Source organism: Corythoichthys intestinalis, chromosome 5 (genome assembly GCF_030265065.1).
Source record: "Corythoichthys intestinalis isolate RoL2023-P3 chromosome 5, ASM3026506v1, whole genome shotgun sequence".
Taxonomy (NCBI): Eukaryota; Metazoa; Chordata; class Actinopteri; order Syngnathiformes; family Syngnathidae; genus Corythoichthys; species Corythoichthys intestinalis.
In genome coordinates, this window is record NC_080399.1 from 19,536,326 (window position 1) to 19,556,914 (window position 20,589).

Sequence of the window (20,589 nt, forward strand, 5' to 3'; positions counted from 1 at the left end):
TCCCATGAAAAGATTTAATTAAATATCTGCAGAAATGCGAGGGGTGTACCACCTCAAATAAGTTCAACTCAGTTCCCCAAAGACCACCATCATGACCACAATTAAAATACAATAGTAATAGGCTATAGTGTCCACCAGAAAGATACTGCTTTAGCATTGAAACCACATAAATGTTTGAAAGTAAATTTGAAGTTGAAATGTACTTAATGTATGTACAGGATTAAAAAAAAAAAAGTTCAAGCCCATATAACATTACAGTACGCATAGTGTGATTCAGTGTTTCTTTTTGTATTTTTAAAGGAGATTTCAAATCACATGGAAAGCTCACTTAAAATGACTTACCACTAGATACTTACAGTCATGTGAAAAAATTAGGACATCCCATTAAATCTTCATTTTTTAATGAAGAAATGTCACATGTCAATGTCTGATCTTGTTTTTCTTTATCAATGAAAAAGAAAGTGATTTAATTGTAGGTAAACAACAAAAAATACAATTGTTTTACTTATCAAACCAAATATATCAACAAAAATGCATATTGTAACTGAGGAAAAAGTTAGGACACCCTACCACCTAATAGCCAGTGTTACCCCCTTTGGCTGTAATAACTTCAGTGAGACACTTTTTGTAGCCATCTACCAGTCTTTGACATCAGTCTGAAGAAGGTTTGCCCCTCTCCTCAACGCAGAATACTTTCAAAAGTCAGATGTTTGAGGGATTTCTTGCTTGTATAGCCCGTTTCAAGTCACTTCCCAGCATCTCAATGGGATTAAGATCTGGGATTTGACTCGGCCATTCCAGGACTCTCCATTTCTTTTCCGCAGTCCTTTGTGGATTTACTGGTATGTTTTGGGTCATTGTCATGTTGCAGGGTCCAGTAACGCTTCAGTTTTAATTTTCTTCACAGATGATCTCACGTGTTCCTCAAGCACCTTCTGATACACAATAGAATTCGTGGTTGATTCTATGATGGTGAGCTGTCCAGGTCCTGCTGTAGCAAAGCATCCCAAAACCATGACACTTCCACCTCTATGGTTCACAGTTGGTCTGAGGTTCTTTTCCTGGAATGCTGTATTGGGTTCACACCAAATATGTCCTCTGTTCTGGTGTCCAAATAAATAAATTTTAGATTTATCTGTCCAAAGAACATTATTCCAGAAGTCCTGGTCTTTGTCTACATTCACTCAGGCAAACTTCAGTCTGGCCTTCATGTTCTTCTTGGAGTGCAAAGGTTTCCTCCTTCAAAACCTCCAATGAATGTTTTAAATTTGTGTAGTCTTTTTCTGATTGTAGAGGCATGCACGTTCACATCAACAGAAGCAAGAGCCTGCTATAGGCCCTGTGATGACATTTTAGGGTTTTGGGAGACTTCTTTTAGCATCTTGTGGTCTGTTCTCAGGGTAAACTTGCTTGGACGGCCAGACCTGGGTATGTTGGCAGTTGTTTTGAATGTTCTCCACTTGTAGACTATTTTCCTGACCGTGGAATGAAAGATTTTATATTCTTTTGAGATCTTTTGAAATCCCCTTACCAGGCTCAAACGTGACTACAGTGTTCTTTTTGAACGCCTCAAACAGCTCTTTTTGATCTTGCCATGCTGTTTTCTCTCACTTCAACAATCAGTCACTGTTGAAAGTATTCTGCGTTGAGGAGTGGGGCAAACATTCTTTAGACTGATGTCAAAGACTGGTAGATTGCTACAAAAGCATCTGAAGTTATTTCAGCGAAAGGGGGGTAACACTAGCTATCAGGTGGTAGGGTGTCTTAACTTTTTCCTCAGCTAGAATATGCATTTTTGTTGATATATTTGTTTTAGTGAGTAAAACAATGTTATTTTTTGTTGTTTACCTGCAATTAAATTACTTTATTTTCCAGAGATAAAGAAAAATAGGGCCAGACATTGATATGTGAACATTTCTTAATAAAGAACTCAATATCTAGTGGGTGTCCTAATTTTTCACTTGACAGTAAAATGAGGTCCAGAACCAACTTTCATCACAGCTATATACCCGATGTGCATTTGCTGTCAGTGACCATTTGTGCAACTTGAGGACAGAACTGTATGTACAGATGCATGAAGTTTAAAACATGAAATGGAGGCTCCCCATTGGTTATTTCGACACACACTCCCCACTCCTGGTTTCCAGGGCAACCATGTCAGGGTGTAACAGACGAGCAAATCACGTTAAAGCAAAGCATCTTTCTCTCTTAGCCCCCACCATCCCCCTACACACACACTCCACTCCCCCAGCATGTGTATAAAAGCCCTTCGCCGTGTGCTTCCTGGCTCACTCTCACTGTAACTGTGGGAGACGCTTCCTTGACCTTCCCTCTCCTCCTCTCCTGATGTGTTGCTCATTCTTCACCTCCTCGTCTTTGTCGCCGGGTGTCTGACGCTCCCATTCGGACGACGGCTGCGTCCATGCAAACATGGGTTGTGGCAATTCGTCCGCCGCCAGCACCACAGGGGGGGGTGAGTGTTTTCTTGTTTTTTTTTTCATAGGAATGTGAGACACGATCATGCCGGAGAGTTATCAGTGTCTGCACCAAAGCTGGAAGGCGATTAGAATGTAAATGAAGTGCGTTGGGTTTGGAGTCACTGATGAATGAATGAAAGGAAAGCATTTGCATGGCGAGTGTGCCCACTGACTTCTAGTAATTCTTAATATAGTTAATTTGTGCATTGATAGCTTCTGCCTGGGTGCATTAAGTATACATGATTTAGGACCAGAATTCATTCGTGAAAATATTGTGCTGACATTTTTTTTAAAAACTCATACCCATTCAGCCAAACATCTTTGAATGAGCTGTTGCAGTCTAAAAATCCATACATCACTGAAGCTTGTTGAAACATTTCGGACTATGCAGTCAACTTTGTGAGAGGTGCAAAGGAAAGGCCCTCCATCTATTCTAATGTCCATCAAACAAGCAAGCGAGGTGACCCAACACTTGTTGAATAACTACTGCTTATTTCCAGTATATGTGTTCATGACTTTTATACAAAATGTTCAAATGTCCACCTACTGCATATGTTTCGACATTAGCGTGTTACAGATACAAAAAACAGCTTCCACCAATTTCCAACAAAGTGATACTGAGAACGGTCAGTGAATGCAACACAGAACAGAAAGGCCACACAAAGGACAACTGCATTATCTACAAAGTCAAGTGACCCAGATCTGATATGGTGTTAAGAAATTACTATTTTGAAGGCTTTCTTGTTTTTAAAGGGGAACTAAACGCAAAACACCGTATAGTTTTTCAAGAGTCTATTCTATGTGCTGCCACTGGTTGAAACACAGCATTTTAATTTATATTTTGTTCATTGAATAATAAATAGATGAATTAATTTTGTCCAATAACATCCTCTACTGTCGACAAAAATACTACGCTGGCATGTGAAAGATGTTGTTTAGCATGCATCTATACAAATATTAACATTGAATATGTTTTTAGGGGAAGCATTATTTGTTTTTTTGTCTGTTTCACAGTTTGCCACTATTAGTGCAATAACTAATTCCGCTGTTTACAGTGGTTTCGTCTAAAAATAAAAAAGTCCTTGAGATTTTTTTTCATTTGTTAGTACAGAAAACCTGAGTTCTCGTCACATGTGCGTGAAGCATGACTGCAAAGTTTTATGACTTGACATAAAACACTATTCAGTCAGTTTTACAAGGTCAGAGCCTGATCCAAAACCTTGTTGGTGATGAAAATGCCAACTTGTGAAGATTCATCGCCATCCCCTACTGGCAGAAATGTGTAAATTCAATAACTTCAACAAAGACATGTCTGGCTATGTTGTGTGTGTTAGGATTTAAGTGACTTTCCTTTTCTGATTTTTACCACTTGGGGGAATCCAATCGGTATTGGGTCACTTGAACCGTCACAATGAGAGAAGGTGCTGGAAAGAAAACAAGCATCACCCTGGGTATATGCGACCACAGCCAAAAGACAATTTCCTTGTCATTTCAGCAACATTGGCCGTACTCCATCACTACACCCATTCACGGTTTTCAACATAACTAATCAAATCACACATCAGTCATACTGGAAGCACAGCGGCTGAGTCACGCGCGTCCGTTTTTTCAATTTCAAGCTGTGGTCTTAGTAAACTCGAGTTACCGCCAAGACACACACTGTACGGCCCATCCTTGCCCTTATTTACGATTCCTGAGATATGAATGAGCTTTTGTTTGGCCTCTGAATGGGCCCCTCTGTCATGTCAGCAGACCTTGTTTTTTGACAGCTGTAAGGGAAAGTCACAGTTTTTCCATGCACGGAAATACTTCAATTTCACAGAGATACCAATCTTGCACATAGCACGTTTTCCTGAAATCCTTCCTTGTGTATCTTAATATCTCTTTCGATCCGGTCCACATGATCATGTTTCAGTGTCATTGATGGCGATAGACATCCAATCCATTTTGACTGGAAGGACTGGCAGCGATCATTGGTTCCCTGTCGAAATGGATTGGATGTCTTTCGCTGTAAGTGGTAGCCATATTAGCATATTTTTCGGACTATAAGTTGCAACAGAGTATAAATTGCATTTTTGGGGGGAAATTTGTTTGATAAAATCCAACGCCAAGAACAAGTGCTCGGAGTAGAGCCGCTGCTCCTCCGCACCGAGAGGAGCCAAATGGGGTGGCTCGGGCATCTGATTAGGATGCCTCCAGGGCGCCTTCTTGGTGAGGTGTTCTGGGCATGTCCCACACGGAGGAGGCCACAGGGCCGACTCAGGACACAATGGGGAGACAATGGATAGGTTCACATCGCAGGTCTTAATGCACGAATCCGATTTTTTCGTGTTTTTCCGACTCGAGTGAGGCATTAACTTGATGGTCTGAATGGGCAAACTCGCATAAAAGTGGACCATTTCAAATTCGATCCAGGTCACTTTCGTATGTGGTTAAAATCCGATCCGGGCCACAATTTCCAGAATGTGGCTGCGGTCTGAACCGTCAAGTCCACCAGATCGGAATTCATTCAGCAATTACGTCAGCAAAGAGCGAGAAAGACAGGGCGCTACCGTAGCGGTGCAGCTGCGCATTAGCGTTAGCGCCTAGCTTGAACGCGGCTTTTGGGGAAGGGGCGGGATATACAGCAGTCATAAAAAAATAAAATAGGTTGAAGGTAAGCCTGTGAATTCTCGGTTTTCTCTACGCTCCAAATGAGCAATATTTCAAGAATGCTTACACGGCCGAGAGTCGAAGCTAACTGTCCGTATGTCTGTGTGTGTCATGCACGGAAAGTGCGTACATGCTATCGATCCATATAAACTTTGAATATAAGACTAAACTGGGATTATTTATGCCTGTTATTTGTGTCCTCCTTTTGGAAATCAAAATATGATTAGTCACCCTTTCATGACATTGAGCTAGTATGTGTGGTCATTTGTTTTAATGATCCAGAGTATGTGGGTCAGTTTGCTCTGCGCATCTCAGACTGCGAATTAGTGCGCATGCGTGATACTTGAATGGGCTCTTTGGACAAAGGCAGTCTGAACAGGCACGCCCAAAAAATAAATATGACAAAAAAATCGAAATTGTGCATTAAGATCTGGGGTATGAACCTATCCTATGTCTCCCGACTGGCCTGGGAACACCTTGGGATCCCCAAGAGGAGCTGGATGATGTGGGTGGGGAGAGGGAAGACTGGGGTTCCCTGTTGAAGCTGCTGCCCCTGTGACCCGATCTCGGATAAGCGGTAGAAAAGGGATGGATGAATATATGGATGGATAGAGAACAACAGACTGAATAAGTGTATGGTATGCTAACATTCCATGACGCATCAACGACGAACTGAGAACGTGTCCGGTATGTTAACATAACATAGCTATTAAGAGTTATTCAGATAACTATGGCACAAAGAACATCTACACCACCTAGCTTTTAGCCCACAATTAGCTTTTTTGTTTTGAGTAATCTCCGCATTTTGCCAGTCCCTTACAAGTTTCTGGCTAATTCCAAACTTTCTTTTTGCTGCTCGATTACCGTTTCCGGTTGCATATTTTACTACTCGCAGTTTGTAATCTGCAGAATATGATTTTCTTTTGTTTGGTCCTTCTCAGTTGTTTCTATTTACAGTGGTATCGCTACATACGAAGTTAATTCGTTCCAGGACCGTGTTTAAATTGAAATGGTCGTATGTGGAGTAGGATTTTCCCATAAGAATACATTATAATTCCATTAATTCGTTCCACAGCCCGAAAATCTACACTAAATCCTTCATAAATACTGCTGTTACTATTGTAAATAGCAATTACAAAGAGCAAAAACAAATAAATTATGAATAAAATTTGGAATAATAATATGATAAATTAGGGCTGTCAAACAATTGAAATTTTTAATCGAGTTAATCACAGCTTAAAAATTAATTAATCGTAATTAATCGCAATTCAAACCATCTCTAAAATATGCCATATTTTTCTGTAAATTATTGTTGGAATGGAAAGATAAGACAAGACGGATATATACATTCAACATGGCATTAACATTATTAACATTCTTTCTGTGAAAGGGATCCACGGATCGAAAGACTTGTAATTCTTAAAAGATAAATGTGAGTACAAGTTATAGTAATTTTATATTAAAACTAGGGTTGTCAAAATTATCGCGTTAACGGGCGTTAATTAATTTTTTAAATGAATCACGTTAAAATATTTGACGCAATTAACGCAGATGCCCCGCTCAGACAGATTTAAATGACTGTACAGTGAAACACTCACTTGTTGTGTTTTATGGAGTTTTGCCGCCCTCTGATGGCGCTCGTGTGCAACGGATTTTATAGGCTTCCGCACCCATGAGCATTGTGTAAGTAATTATTGACATCAACAATGGCGGGCTACTAGTTTATTTTTTGATTGAAAATTTTACAAATTTTATTAAAACGAAAACATTAAGAGGGGTTTTAATATAAAATTTCGATAACTTGTACTAACATTTTTCTTTTAAGAACTACAAGTCTTTCTATCCATGGATCGCTTTAACAGAATGTTAATAATGTTAATGCCATCTTGTTGATTTATTGTTGTAATAAACAAATACAGTCCTTATGTACCGTATGGTGAATGTATATATCCATCTTGTGTCTTATCTTTCCATTCCAACAATAATTTACAGAAAAATATGGCATATTTTTTAGATGGTTTGAATTGCGATTAATTACGATTAATTCATTTTTAAGCTGTAATTAACTCGATTATAAATTATAATGGTTTGACAGCCCTAATTAAAACCCCTCTGTATGTTTTGGTTTTATAAAATTTGTAAAATTTTCAATCAAAACATAAACTAATAGCTCGCCATTGTGGAAGGTAGTGACTGAAATACACCACAAGGTGTCAAGGGCGAGTTTTAAATTAATTAGAGATCTAGCCAAGTTTTTCTAGTGCGTTTTGCCCCTCGACTGACGCCGTAGTGTCCGGGTTCATTGTACATTACGTTCATTTGAGTGTTGACCTTACAATGTACGAGACCTCTGATAGTTTGTATATTGTGACTAAATATTGCCATCTAGTGTATTTGTTGAGCTAAACGAAATGTTTGAAAAAAGTTTGCCCAAAGTCTGAGTATTATTTTGGATAGCTATTTTGATTGGTAATGCCAGTTCTCTTTGCATTGAGCGCTTTTCTTTTTGTGAACATTTTTTTTTTGAGCGATAGGAATATTATTATTTTTTTGTGTGTTTTCAGTAAATGATACTGTAGCTACTAAAGTGTTCCGCCCAAATGCATGATGGGAAGTTGGGCAATCATGACTGTCAGTGGTGGCTGCAAATGGTAGATCTTCTCTGCGTTGTGTTCAATACAGGGTGTTAAGAAAAAGAATCTCCTGTCATTCTTCCCCACGTCGCTCGCCACATTAGTTATAATTGTAGTGGAAGAGATGCCCAAGCTTATGCCAATAAATAGCGCGGCCCCAATAAATGTCTGTGTCCACTCCACTTGCTTGTCTCTGCCTCTTAGCTCTCAATATACATAAAACGGCGCCATTGTAGTCTGTTTGCAGCAATGCATGAGTGGGTCGTTCCACGCATGCATTAAAGGCGTTAAATATTTTAACGTGATTGATTAAAAAAAATTAATTACCGCCCGTTAACGCGATAAGTTTGACAGCCCTAATAATAATATAATAATAACACAATAATAGTAATAATAATAATACCTGTAATAATGTAACGAGGTGTACCTGAACGCACCGCGTAGCTGACGACAGAGTGAGAGAGTGCATTAGAGTTTTTACTTTTCGTGTTCTGTTGTTGGGCGTCAGCTGTGGCAGACAGTAGGCATGTTGTGTTGCACATGTTCTGAAATAAATATTTATTATAAATATATATATAAATATTTAAAAACCTGACGTAGCTGGTGATTTCTTTGGCGATGTTACAATAATAATTATTTTCACCTTAACTTATAAAGAGTGGCAAATGGAGGCGGACAATCGTAGACATTCTACGGCCGCACTGACGAGCCAGTTCACGGACGCGCACATCACGCTTCATACAGATCGAAGACCCGTTCAGTTGATTTTAGGTCGTATTGGAGTCTCTTTCTGTTGATATGGGGGCTTTTCGGGGTCACTTCCTATTGGTTTGGGGACATTTTGGGGACATTCGCTATTGAAAACAGGTCACTTTCTGTTGATTTGGGGACATTTTGCGGACACGTCCTGTTGATATCAGGTTATTTTCTGTTGATTTGGGGATATATTGGGAACACTGGCTGTTAATTTTGGGACCTTTCATGGACACGTCCTGTAGATATCACGTCAGTTCCTGTTGACTTGGGGACATTTTGTGGACACATCCTGTTGATATCAGGTCACTTCCTGTTGATTTGGGTACATTTTTGGGACAGTTCCAGTTGAACAAAGATCACTTCCTGTTGATTTTGGGACACTCCGGGGACACGTCCTGTTGATATCAGGTCGCTTCCTGTTGTTTTGGGGACATTTCGGGGACATGTCCTGTTGATATCAGTTCACTTCTTGTTGACTTGGGAACATTTCGGGGACACGTTCTATTGATATCGGGTTACTTCCTGTTGATTTGGGGACATTTCGAGGACACATCCTGTTGATATCAACCCAAAAGCCCCATCAGCGATATAATAATGTGTTAATAATTTTACACATTCTGTAAGTTGCTCCCCAGGCCAAACTGGGAAAAATTGAAAAATACGGTAGTTAAATCCATTTCTTTCTTCTTTCTTCTTCTTAACGTTCTTAAAGGGACAGACAATACCTCGTATAAATCACCTTCATGGGAAAGCTATTTGTTTGCTTTATATTTATAGGGAAACACTGCACCTTTATCATTTGCATCCTAGTGGAATCTTAATTACCGGTAATTCATTGAAAAAAACAGAATTGTATTTTTCTGATGTGCAATAGTGGAGAAAAATATCATTAAAAGCCAGTATTTCCAAGAAAGTGGTCAGCAGACACAGGCAGACATTTAATAATGTTGATACTATTTTAATCAATAAAATGCCGAGTATCCCACATTAGCCGCCCATTCCCGTTACATCATTAACACCTAACATGACATACACCTGGGCTCGAGCCCATTAGTGTGTATGTGAGTGGGTATAACTGAAGTATAAAAAAAAATGGCAGCACTAATAAGCAGTATCACTTTTTGTGTTGTATGAATATTGCAAACTCCTAAGAACTATGATAATGGAGAAAATAATGTTTAATTCATTCACTGCCAGTCCAGGTCACGGAGTATGTGTTATGGTAGTTCATAAAAGAAGGACATTGTTATTGAAAAATCCATTGACGGCAATAGACGTCCAATCCATTTCAGCTGGTTCAGTTCAATCCATTTTCCAGTTAAAATTAATTGCAACAATTGTGTTGGACGCCATTGCTTCGAGTGCTTTTTTATTGACAAGCAATGTCATACAATCGTTTAAACTCGTAAAGAACAGCAAATGTACAAAAAATGCGAGAGAAAAATTAAGTATACAGCAAAAACCGTGAATAAAACTGCAAACTAAAACATGGAGAAAAAAAAATGTATTGAGTGTGTGGGTGTGTCGTCGTGCTGAGGAGGTTGTTGTCAAGGAAGTGCATCACTGGCTGTCGCTTTGTAAAACTGCACTGCCCTCTAGGGCCCGGCTTGAATATTACATCGTTTTCAAGCGGAATTGCGACATCGTTCGAATGGAGATGGAACCATGTAAATACAAACATGACATCTATTCTTGGAGCGCAACCATGTAAACAGCTCTACCCATGCTCCCAGGTGCATGTGATAACATTTGATTGGCTAAAATTGTACCGGCATTGATAAATTATGCTCGCACTTTCTGGAAATATTAGGTTTTATTTACTGTACATTTTTCTTAACCATTACAAATTGAAAAAAATATTTTTTTCAATTCAAACAACAAACAAGATTCTCTCCACTCGGTTGCTGATGATAAAGGTGTTGTCTGTCCCTTTTAGTAAATGAATCCTTCGAGTGGAGGCCTTCAATACAGTAATCCCTCGCTACTTCACGCTTCAAACTTCGCGCTCTCTGTCCATTGCGATTTTTTAAAATTAAAAAACAAAAATACAGATGAAGTGTCCCGAGCCAGTCTCACTCTCGCTCCCTCCCTCTCCCTGCTCTATGTTCATCAGCCCGTGCACTGGAGTTGCTTATCAAAGTAAACGGTGTTGACAGATGTTTGGGTTTGATCTTGCCACAAATGCTTGTAAGCCAAAACTTCAAAGTGCCGCATGCGTCAAACAACTTGTTAAACAGTTGCTGTGGCAACTTGCAGTGTTTAAGTGAGCAGCTTCAGCGGATTTGAGTGGGATCACTCAATGAAGCATTTAATAAAGCCAAGCATTTTTCTACTACTTTATTGTTGTTTAAAAATAATTTGGTGGGACAGTAACATGTTTAAAACGTATTGTAATTATTACATTTAAAGTGCTTAGCTCATTTGCTCCCAAAAACGTATAAATACGTTCTATTTTTATTTGTTTCAGTGTCCCAAAGACATATTTATACGTCTTCTACGTTTTCTTCATAAGAGACATCTCTGGGTTCTGATTCAACTTAGCTCTAAAGCATAACGCTGAAAATCAATTTCAAAGCAATAAAACTGGCCACTGGAGGGCGGTAGCACATTTGGTACGACCCGCAACCCGATTCAACGGAAAGAACGGCCGGGCTGCACAGAAGACGACCGAATGGACTTACAGGATGCAAGGCGGCAGACGACCGAGCAGAACAACTAGGAAAACGCCCGGGATGCCAGGCGCTGGACGACCGAGCAGAACGATCGGGACCACCAGTGCAGCGGACAGTGCCGTTTAGTCCGTGCTGCTTGCCGAGCAGATACAGGCGGCGATGAGGGAAAAGTTTCTCCCGGCTGTCGCGGCCATAACAGCGTCATCTCTCAGTTAGTTATGTGTAAATAAACTGTTACTTTGCTATCAAAAACTCTATTTGTCTTTGTTTGTAAAAGGAAAACATTAAACACAGCTACTTCGCGGTTTTTCACTAATCGTGCTGGGTTCTGGTCCCCATTAACCGCGAAAAACGAGAGATAACTGTACTTCTATTTGACCAAGATAAAGCATCTTTTCTTCACTTTCAGGGCCAGCCGAAGCCTCCAGGGAAGTGTGAGTACATCTATCATTGAGTCTGTTTTTTGTTGCAGTTCACTTGGAAATAGTAACTGTGCGACATAATCAACTTCAAAGGGTCACTTTAGATCTTTTACCTCAGGGAAAACAGTCTGCCCTTACTCTTAAATTATTAATCCCTCACATGCACGCTTGATAATTGTGACTAAACGACCAATGAGAATAAATAAAGGATATGAAAGCGATTTCTTTTTGCTTTCTTATAGAGGGCAGCCTGTCCTTTTGCTTTTAATAAAAAGGATATATTAAAACCTAGGGAGGGGCTTTGGGAATCTCGGAATCAGTTTGTGTGCACATTTGTGTGTGTGTGTGTTTGTTTGTAGTTTGTACATACGTGAGTGCGTGCGTGTGTGTTCCTCGATAAACATCAGAGCTGCACAGGACTCATGAGAGCTGACAGCAGCATGTTAAGACCGCGCTGCGCAGCAAAATATCACCAAACACACACATGTGCACCCCCTACACATACAAACACGTACACACTATTTGAAACATGAGAATAAAGTGAATAGTACATCCCAAGAGTAAATTATTTGCAGTAACTGTGATATTAATCAGGGTTTGTCCAGGTCTTTGAATAAACAAGGGGGAAAAGATGATTATAAATGAATAAATAGAGCCATAAATAAGCCACCCCAATCATAACAGGCGGCTTAATCCAAACATCAAGCCTATTTGTTGCTTGGGCTCGCGTAAATCTCACAAGTGCACTTGTGAGAAGGGGGAAAGCTTTGAGCTGACATGTGCGTCTTCTCTCAATCAGGACAGAAGATCCCTTGGCAGACGATGAGAAAAGAAGGTATTTTTTTGTCTTCTTCAGACGTAATTAAACTTCATTTAAAATTCTTAACACATACAGTGATAACGCTCCTATGCTGGAGAATTAACAATGTTTGATTAGAGGGATTCAAGCCATGTTTCCATCGAGCAGTGCGATGGCGGTTTAATGCTTCTCAGTCGACCAATCGACAGCCTGCAGTGCGTCAAGCTCCACCCTTTTTTGCAGCCCTAAGGAGCAGTCTCAAAAAGGGTTGCTAAGAGATGAAAATCCTGAGAGTACAAAAAGAACAATATTCACCAGAAGATTTTGGATTTAGTTATTGTTACAGTGGTTTTCTCCGTTTTGTACTCGCATAAAAGTAACATACATTTAAAAAATGTGACAATGCAGTGGCTGAAGTGCTGCTTACAGTGGCATGAAAAAGTATCTGAACCTTTTGATATTTCTCACATTTCTGCAAAAAAAAATCACCATCAAATGTGATATGATTTTTGTAAAAATCACACCGATGTAAAAACAGTATCTGCTTTAACTAAAACCACCCACATATTTATTGGTTTTCATATTTTAATGAGGATAGCATGCAAACAATGATAGAAGGGGCAAAAATAAGTAAGTGAACCCTCTGCCTAAGGAGACCAAAAGAGCAATTGAAACCAATTTGGACCAAACAATTTAAGTCAGGTGTGTGCCCAATCACTGATGAGTGGCTTAAAGCTGCTCTGCCCACTATAAAACACACACCTGGTAAGAATTGTCTTGATGAGAAGCATTATCTAATGCTCGGTCAAAAGAGCTGTCTAAAGACCTGCGATCAAGGACTGTCAATTTGTATAAAGCTGGGAAAGGATACAAAGCCATCTCTAAAAGTCTGGATGTTCCTCAATCGACAGTTTCTACAAATAGAGTTTGGCACTGTTGCTTCTCTCCCAAGGAGTGGCCTTCCAACAAAGATGACGCCAAGAGTTCAGTGCAGAATACTCAGAGAGGTAAAAAAGAACCCTAGAGTGTCAGCTAAAGACTTACAGAAATCACTGGCACAGTCCAATATCTCTGTGCACACATCAACTATATGTAAAACTATGGCCAAGAACACTGGTACTGCATTTTCCTGGTTCCACTCCTACCTCACCGGCCGACAATAATTCATCAGCATTAACAACTGCACGTCCCCTGCTGTTTCCCTACCACAAGGTGTCCCCCAAGGTTCAGTTCTTGGCCCCCTCCTCTTCATTCTTTACATCCTCCCCCTTGGTCAGATCATCCGAAAATTTGGACTGCAATTTCACTGCTACGCCGATGACATCCAAATATACATCTCCACAAAAACCATCTCACACAGCACCAAATCTACACTTCACAACTGCCTCAGCGAAATTAAATCCTGGATGCAACTTAACTATCTTCAACTCAACAGCAACAAATCGGACATAATCATCATAGACCCTACAGCTCACATCAAAAACAGTCAATTCACCCTTACCATCGACAACTGCACCCTCCCTCTCTCAACACACTCTCGCAACCTAGGTATCATTTTCGACAATAAACTACTACTTTCGACCAGCACATCAACCACATCACCAGAACTGCCTTCTTCCACCTCAAGAACATAGCCCGCCTCCGCCCCTCCCTCACCTACTCTGTTGCAGAAACCCTCATACATGCATTCGTCACCTCCAGACTCGATTATTGTAACAGCATTCTTTTCGGATCTCCAGCCAAACTCCTCAATAAACTACGATATACCCAGAACTCCGCTGCACGCCTTCTTACCCGTACCCCCTAAAGGAATCACATTACCCCAGTCCTTCACAAACTGCACTGGCTTCCCATCTCACACAGGATACATTTCAAAATCATCCTTCTCACATACAAAGCACTCAGTAACTTGGCTCCTCCTTACCTCACGGACCTTCTCTGTCCCCACACCCCCTCCTGTCACCTCCGCTCATCTAATGGAAACATTCTCGCACTGCCCCCACAAATAACACACCGTACTTGGGGGGACAGAGCCTTCTCCATTGCTGCCCCCTCACTTTGGAACGCACTCCCGAAAACCATCCGTACCTGTTCTGATCTTCCCACATTCAAAAAATTATTAAAAACTCACCTTTTTAGACAGGCTTTTAATTTATGATTCTTTTCTCTATTGTTTTGTACTGCCCACGTTGTGTGAGCCTTATTTTTATTTTTTTTCCCTCAACTGTAAAGCGCCTTTGAGCACCGGTAAAAGCGCTCTATAAATAAAATGTATTATTATTATTATTATTAAGAATGGTGTTCATGAGAGGACTCCACGGAGGAAGCCACTGCTGTCTAAAAAAAAAACATTGTTGCTCGTTTAATGTTCTTAAAAAGGCACTTGGACACTCCACAGAAGTTTTGGCAAAATATTTTGTGGACTGATGAAACAAAAATCAAATTGGTTGGGAGTAACACACAACCTCATGTGTGGAGGAAAAATGGAACAGCTCACCAACATCAACACCTCATCCTCACCGTGAAGCATTGTGGAGGGAGCATCATGATTTGGGGCTGTTTTGCTGCCTCAGGGCCTGGACAACTTGCAATCATTAATGGAAGAATGAATTCAAAGGTTTATCAGGATGTTTCGCAGGAGAACCTGAGGCCATCTGTCAGAAGCTAAAAAAAAGATGGATGCTGCAACAAGACGATCCAAAACACAGAAGTAAATCAACTTCAGAATGGTTTCAGAAGAACAAAATACACGCTCTAGAGTGGCCAAGTCAAAGTTCAGACTTGAACCCCATTGAGATTCTGTGGCATGACCTAAAGACAGCGATTCATGCCAGGCATCCCAGGAATCTGACTGAACTACAGCAGTTTTGTAGAGAAGAATGGGCCAAGATTAGTCCTGATTGATGTGCCAGACTGATCTCCAGCCACAGGAAGTGTCTGTTTGAAGTTATTGCTGCCAAAGGGGTGGGGCACAAAATATTAAATGTGATGGTTCACATACTTATTTTTCCCCTTCTGTCATTGTTTGCATACTGTCCTCATTAAAATATGAAAACCTATAAATGTTTGAGTGGTTTTAGTTAAAGCAGACACCGTTTTTTCATCTGTGTGATTTCGACAAAGATCAGATCACATTTGATGTGGATTTTATGCACAAATGTAAGAAATTCCAAAAGGTTCAGATATTTTTTTCATACTACTGTACAAAAGTAAAAACTGTATTGTTGGTTTACATGGCATTGTTCTTGAGAAGTTTCATTCTGTCCTATGTGGAAAATAAGACCAGTTTTGCAGAATGGTGTTAGAAAGTTAAAGTTCACCTTACAACTCAAGGGCGTAGGTTTGCATAGGGACGGTAGGGACATAAAACTACCAACTTTTCAGGATGCTCAAATTGTCCCCAACAACTTTTAAGCAATCTTCATAATATTTGTTTATTATTTATTAATCATATATATTTATTAATTCTTAATCATTTTTGTTTGGTCTTATTAATGTCTTGTCCCCAGCAAAAAGTGTACATGCAGGTTATGTTGTTGTATCGTCCCTACCAATGTTGAGACCAAACCTACGCCCTTGTTAGAACTGCACTGCTGAATTGTTTGATTCTGTTATTTACAATATCTTTTATTTCATAAAACAAAAAAAGCAAAAGTACAAGCAACAGGTATTTGAATATTTTTGTTCATGCAAATACATAATGATGACAAAAGTATACTCAACTGATTTCCACTTAGGAATTATGGCGGCGTGTACGTGGGTCTCCCGGCAGACTTGACAACGGTGGCTGCGAGTCAGTCCAAGTCGAGTCGAACAGGTAAATCCCTTAATGCTTTCAGGACAGTGGTCCCGACAGAAGACAGCAAGTTGGTCATTTAAAAAAACATCTGGAGAGGCCTGAGCTAATTTGCCGTTATTGTTTTGTTTTTAGACTGTAATCGTAACATTAAACTGCTTTCCTCTCTTTTTGCAGAAACACTTATTTTCAGTAACGACATATGAAAGCAACATATTTTTTCTTACATAGAAATCATCTGCTGATTTATTTTTGTACCCACGGCACAACAACAGTGATAACCTCTTTTTTTTTTTTTTTTTTTTTTTTACAGAGTGAAAAGTGAAAAAAAATTCTTGTCTCGTGACTGATCATCTTCTTGCAGAATAGCGTAGTCACTAAAAGTGAGCGCAGTAGAGGTAAGTGCAACATTTTCATCACAGGTCATTCAAATTTCACTAAGAAAAGTCTTTTAACTCTTTAACACCTGAGCCTATTTTGTCCGAATTTGCATGCCTTTTATGTTACCTTTATATTTCAAAGAAAAAATGTTCACACTGGCTTGGTTGGGTCCCTTTTTTCAGGCCATTATAACCTTCATGTCCAAATTGTTGTTTTTTGACTGACCAATTATAATCAACATTTAGGACCCCAATAGACCAAAAAAAATCACAATTTTTTTGTCAAAATTTGTAATATTGATGTCCCATTGACAACGAAACATTAGATGTTCTGAAGCTTGATAATATTTTTTCAACTTGTTAGGATAAATATTCAACAGAAAAAAATGAGACTGAATAGTTTTATATTTGATAATTCAACAGAAACAGCAAGTATGGTCATAGGTGTTTTTGTCCTTTCTACATACTATGGTCAAAACATGCAGTATAGCAACGATCCAAAACAATGAATATACTGGTATATACATATACAATCTAACACAAAAAGGGTTTGAAGGATATCTTTTTGTGGGATTAGGTATGGCACCCATCACCTCATCAAAAGTATATACCGTAATTTTTGCACAATAAGACGCACCTGACTTTAAGCTGCCACCAGACAAATTTGATACAAAAACGACATTTGTTCATAGATAAACCGCACTGGACTATAAGCCACAGTTGTCCTCCATGTATTATGGGGTATTTACACGAAAATATGTTAACCGGTAACACTTTATTTGACAGCGGCATCATACGACTGTCCTAGGACCAAATGATCCACCATCATTGCTTCAAGAACCTTCATTTGGTCATCATTGCTCCCTTGGGGGAGACAGTCAACCTCTGCTGCCACCTGCTGTCAACAATTTTGTTGTCCAACATGCCTCTTAGCATGCATGGCAGCGCTACCTATGTAGATAACAATCAAAATTCATGTGCTGTGTTAATTATTTCTTCAGTTACTGTTCCAGTTGTTTCACTGATTTCTAGTTATGGTATTTGGTAATACTTTTTATGACAGTGGTGCCATATGACTGTCATTAGACAATCATAATTAAGACATGACACTGCCATGAGAAGAAAAAAAATCAAGTAAAGTGTTACCTATTGAAGGGAATAGGTACCTTTCTCGCAGACACCATATAACTGTCTACATTATTCTAACACATTCCTTATAGTAAAGCAGTTTGGGAGATGTTACTTCATGCCATTTGACAGTAAAGTGTTCCGCTGTCACCGCTCCCGCAAGTCGGCTGGGAGGGGCCAATCCCACGCGTTCACTCCGGTGTTAACCTTTTCTACTGACTCCATTTTGAACGGTTTAAAGAAGGCTCACCGAAAACAGGTTGACAATTTATTCGTCGACAATAGTCAAACAGCAAGGCAAAAACAGACGACGGAGAGGCAGTGTCGGATCCAAGGTCCCCAAACCATCGGAATGTTCCCGAGAAATGACAGTTGTTAGCTAAATGTTCAGTCTTTTGAAAGCTGCGGTGGAGTGGGCCAGGCGGAAGGTGTGCCGGGGCGTTGTCTTAGGATCATCACTCTGTGGCAGGTTTGGGCGGTCAAGTTCGTGCGTCATCCTTTATGGTGACCACGGCAACATACGCATGCCTTGACGTCCAAGGCGCCGCGCTATCAATTTTATTATCCTGGCTGGGCGAGGCTGTTCTCCTATGCTACTTGTTTTAGGACAGAGCGCCCTGCTCTTTGTCCTGGAGTGCCCGGGACAACTGATTGCGAGAGTTGGTGCGTCAATCTTGCTCATGACGTACACGTTGGGCTTCTGTGATAAGATGGCGTTGTGTATCTTTTATGCCCTCTATTCTGCTTCTTATCATTAAACTATGGTGTAAGTGCTATTTATTTTATATTAGGTGTGTTAGAGGAATACAAAAAGTCCTACAGTAAAAATGAAATATTATACAATTCCCTGATTGATTATATTACGTGTGTTAGAGTAATGCAAACAGTTAGACAGTGCCTACGAGAAACGGTACCATCTCCTTCGTCCTGACTCCACCGGAGAACTGATGTTTTTTCTTCGCTTATCAGGCGAGGGCTGATAAGCCGGTCAACTTTACTGAGTCAAATGGTATGTAGTAACATCTCCCTAACTGCTTTACTATAAGGAATGTGTTAAACTAATTTAGACAGTTATATAGTTTCTGCGAGAATAGTACCTATTCCCGTCATTATTAACCCAAATAAATCAACAAAAAAGCTACACTGGACTATAAACCGCAGGATTCAAAATGAAGGAAAAAAGTAGCGGTACATACAATCAAGTTTCTCTAACACACACATCTGTATACAAATTGAAAACATTGATCGTGGGGGAGGAGGGAAGTCAACCATAACATTGAAAAAAAAAAAGTCTTTTCAAAAATATTGTCAATAAACTAGTTCAGTTCAATTTTTTCAAGCATGCCACCCAGTTTCCTCTTGAACAAGACACAGAGCTACGTACGTCACTCAGCCCACTCTTCCACCGTTTGCTTACTGGTGTCAGCATGTCACTCATCTAACTTAATTTCAAAGTCGCTCGCCCAATCCAACCGGCTGTCACTCACTACCTTGCCTCCCTCTCCTTAGGTGGCGCCTTGCTTATTAATAGAATTATTTAAAATGTTCACATTATGTCCGTCTTTCGTGACCTCACAATGGCTCCTAGGAATTAAGTTTTTTGTGGTGCTTTCGGTTTTGAAAAACACATGGTCCATGTGGCGTTTTAATGTTTATTTATGAGGGAAATAAAACTATAAAAGTCAAATGACATTATCTCCTGTTTTACTAGGTCGACTGACTTCGAGTAAAAACGGGCGTGGACCTCAACTTCCGCACTTTCAAATGAGACCAACCAGCGGCACGTGGGTGACGTAATTGCAGTGTGACAAGGCTTCAAAGATGATTTGCGTATACTTGTCACTGCCGACACGTTTGGTGTTCAAGGGTTGAGAGCACTTTGACTGGCTAAATTTGAAAAATGAACACTTTTTTTTCATGAATGAACATTCGTTGGATGTTGGACATGTCTTGTCCTGGATGGACAATTTAATTCCTCATCTTGACAGGCACCACACATATTCACCTTGAGGCGCCCCCTATGGACTCCGCCTTGGATGCACCGTGACCTCACCAACTGACACGTCAGCCCTCTTAACGCGTCGCTTGAGTCAAGATGCGGACATTTCCTTAAGTCTCTGAAGACCACGCTGCCTCGTGAACTCTTCACGGGAGGCGAGGCAACACAAAATGGAGCTCTACGGACACCATCTCTAATTATCCTTCAGAAATAAACCGATGGGCGTGGAAGTCGACAGGCGCCCTCAAGGGGACTGCAAGGCAGCAGCAGGCAGTGAGTGTCGTGACGGCCATTTTGGCGTGTCAGTCACAGTGATGAAATGTCGCTGGCCAATTAAGATTTGTTTTTTTCCATTAGCACGCCACAAATAGCGGTCAACACATTAGTGACTCACTACGCAGAGGAAGAATGTCAGATAAACAACGAGAGGCCCTTCAAGCAACGCTCACAGGCCATAATATTAGGAACACCTGTACAGACCTTATGCTTTGTTCCCCAATAAATTGAGAAATTTATCAATAAATTGATTCATAATTTTCATATTCGGTTTGGCATTTCCAAATCTAACCTATTCTTTAAAATTAGAAGAGGCTTGCGAGACGAGGGTATGTGTGGAAATTGGGGTGAGTCTGGAATGAGGGCATAGCTAGCAATACTTCACTGGTCCTACAGCTAACCCTATTACTAATCCTTCTATATCAGGGTTTAGCAGCCTTTAACACTCGATCATTCCGGCCCAGTTTCCTCAGAAAAACAACACTGCCGCATGCACATTTCAACGTTCGAAATGACTGTATCAGCTTGACCACTGACTATGTACATATATTAGCTGTGGGAGAAATTTTACTTAACAAAGGAGTTCAGCCTCCTCTGAG

General features: G+C 40.1%; 1 protein-coding gene across 1 annotated transcript; it reads left to right on the top strand.

The window, feature by feature from the left end:
* The first annotated feature begins 2,285 nt into the window (after nucleotides 1-2,285).
* LOC130916436 (overexpressed in colon carcinoma 1 protein homolog) lies at nucleotides 2,286-20,237 on the top strand. The gene is made up of 6 exons (XM_057837159.1): nucleotides 2,286-2,473; nucleotides 11,600-11,624; nucleotides 12,412-12,447; nucleotides 16,149-16,228; nucleotides 16,521-16,605; nucleotides 19,427-20,237. The coding sequence occupies exons 1-5, from the start codon at nucleotides 2,431-2,433 to the stop codon at nucleotides 16,523-16,525; spliced, it is 189 nt and encodes a 62-aa protein (XP_057693142.1). The 5' UTR covers nucleotides 2,286-2,430; the 3' UTR covers nucleotides 16,526-16,605; nucleotides 19,427-20,237.
* The last annotated feature ends 352 nt before the right edge of the window (nucleotides 20,238-20,589 follow it).

Excerpts from the sequence above, each read along its gene's own strand:
- LOC130916436 (XM_057837159.1), top strand. The coding sequence starts at position 2,431 with ATGGGTTGTGGCAATTCGTCCGCCGCCAGCACCACAGGGGGGG. Across the intron at positions 2,474-11,599 it reads CGCCAGCACCACAGGGGGGG|GGCCAGCCGAAGCCTCCAGG; the intron begins GTGAGTGTTTTC and ends CTTCACTTTCAG. Across the intron at positions 11,625-12,411 it reads GCCGAAGCCTCCAGGGAAGT|GACAGAAGATCCCTTGGCAG; the intron begins GTGAGTACATCT and ends TCTCTCAATCAG.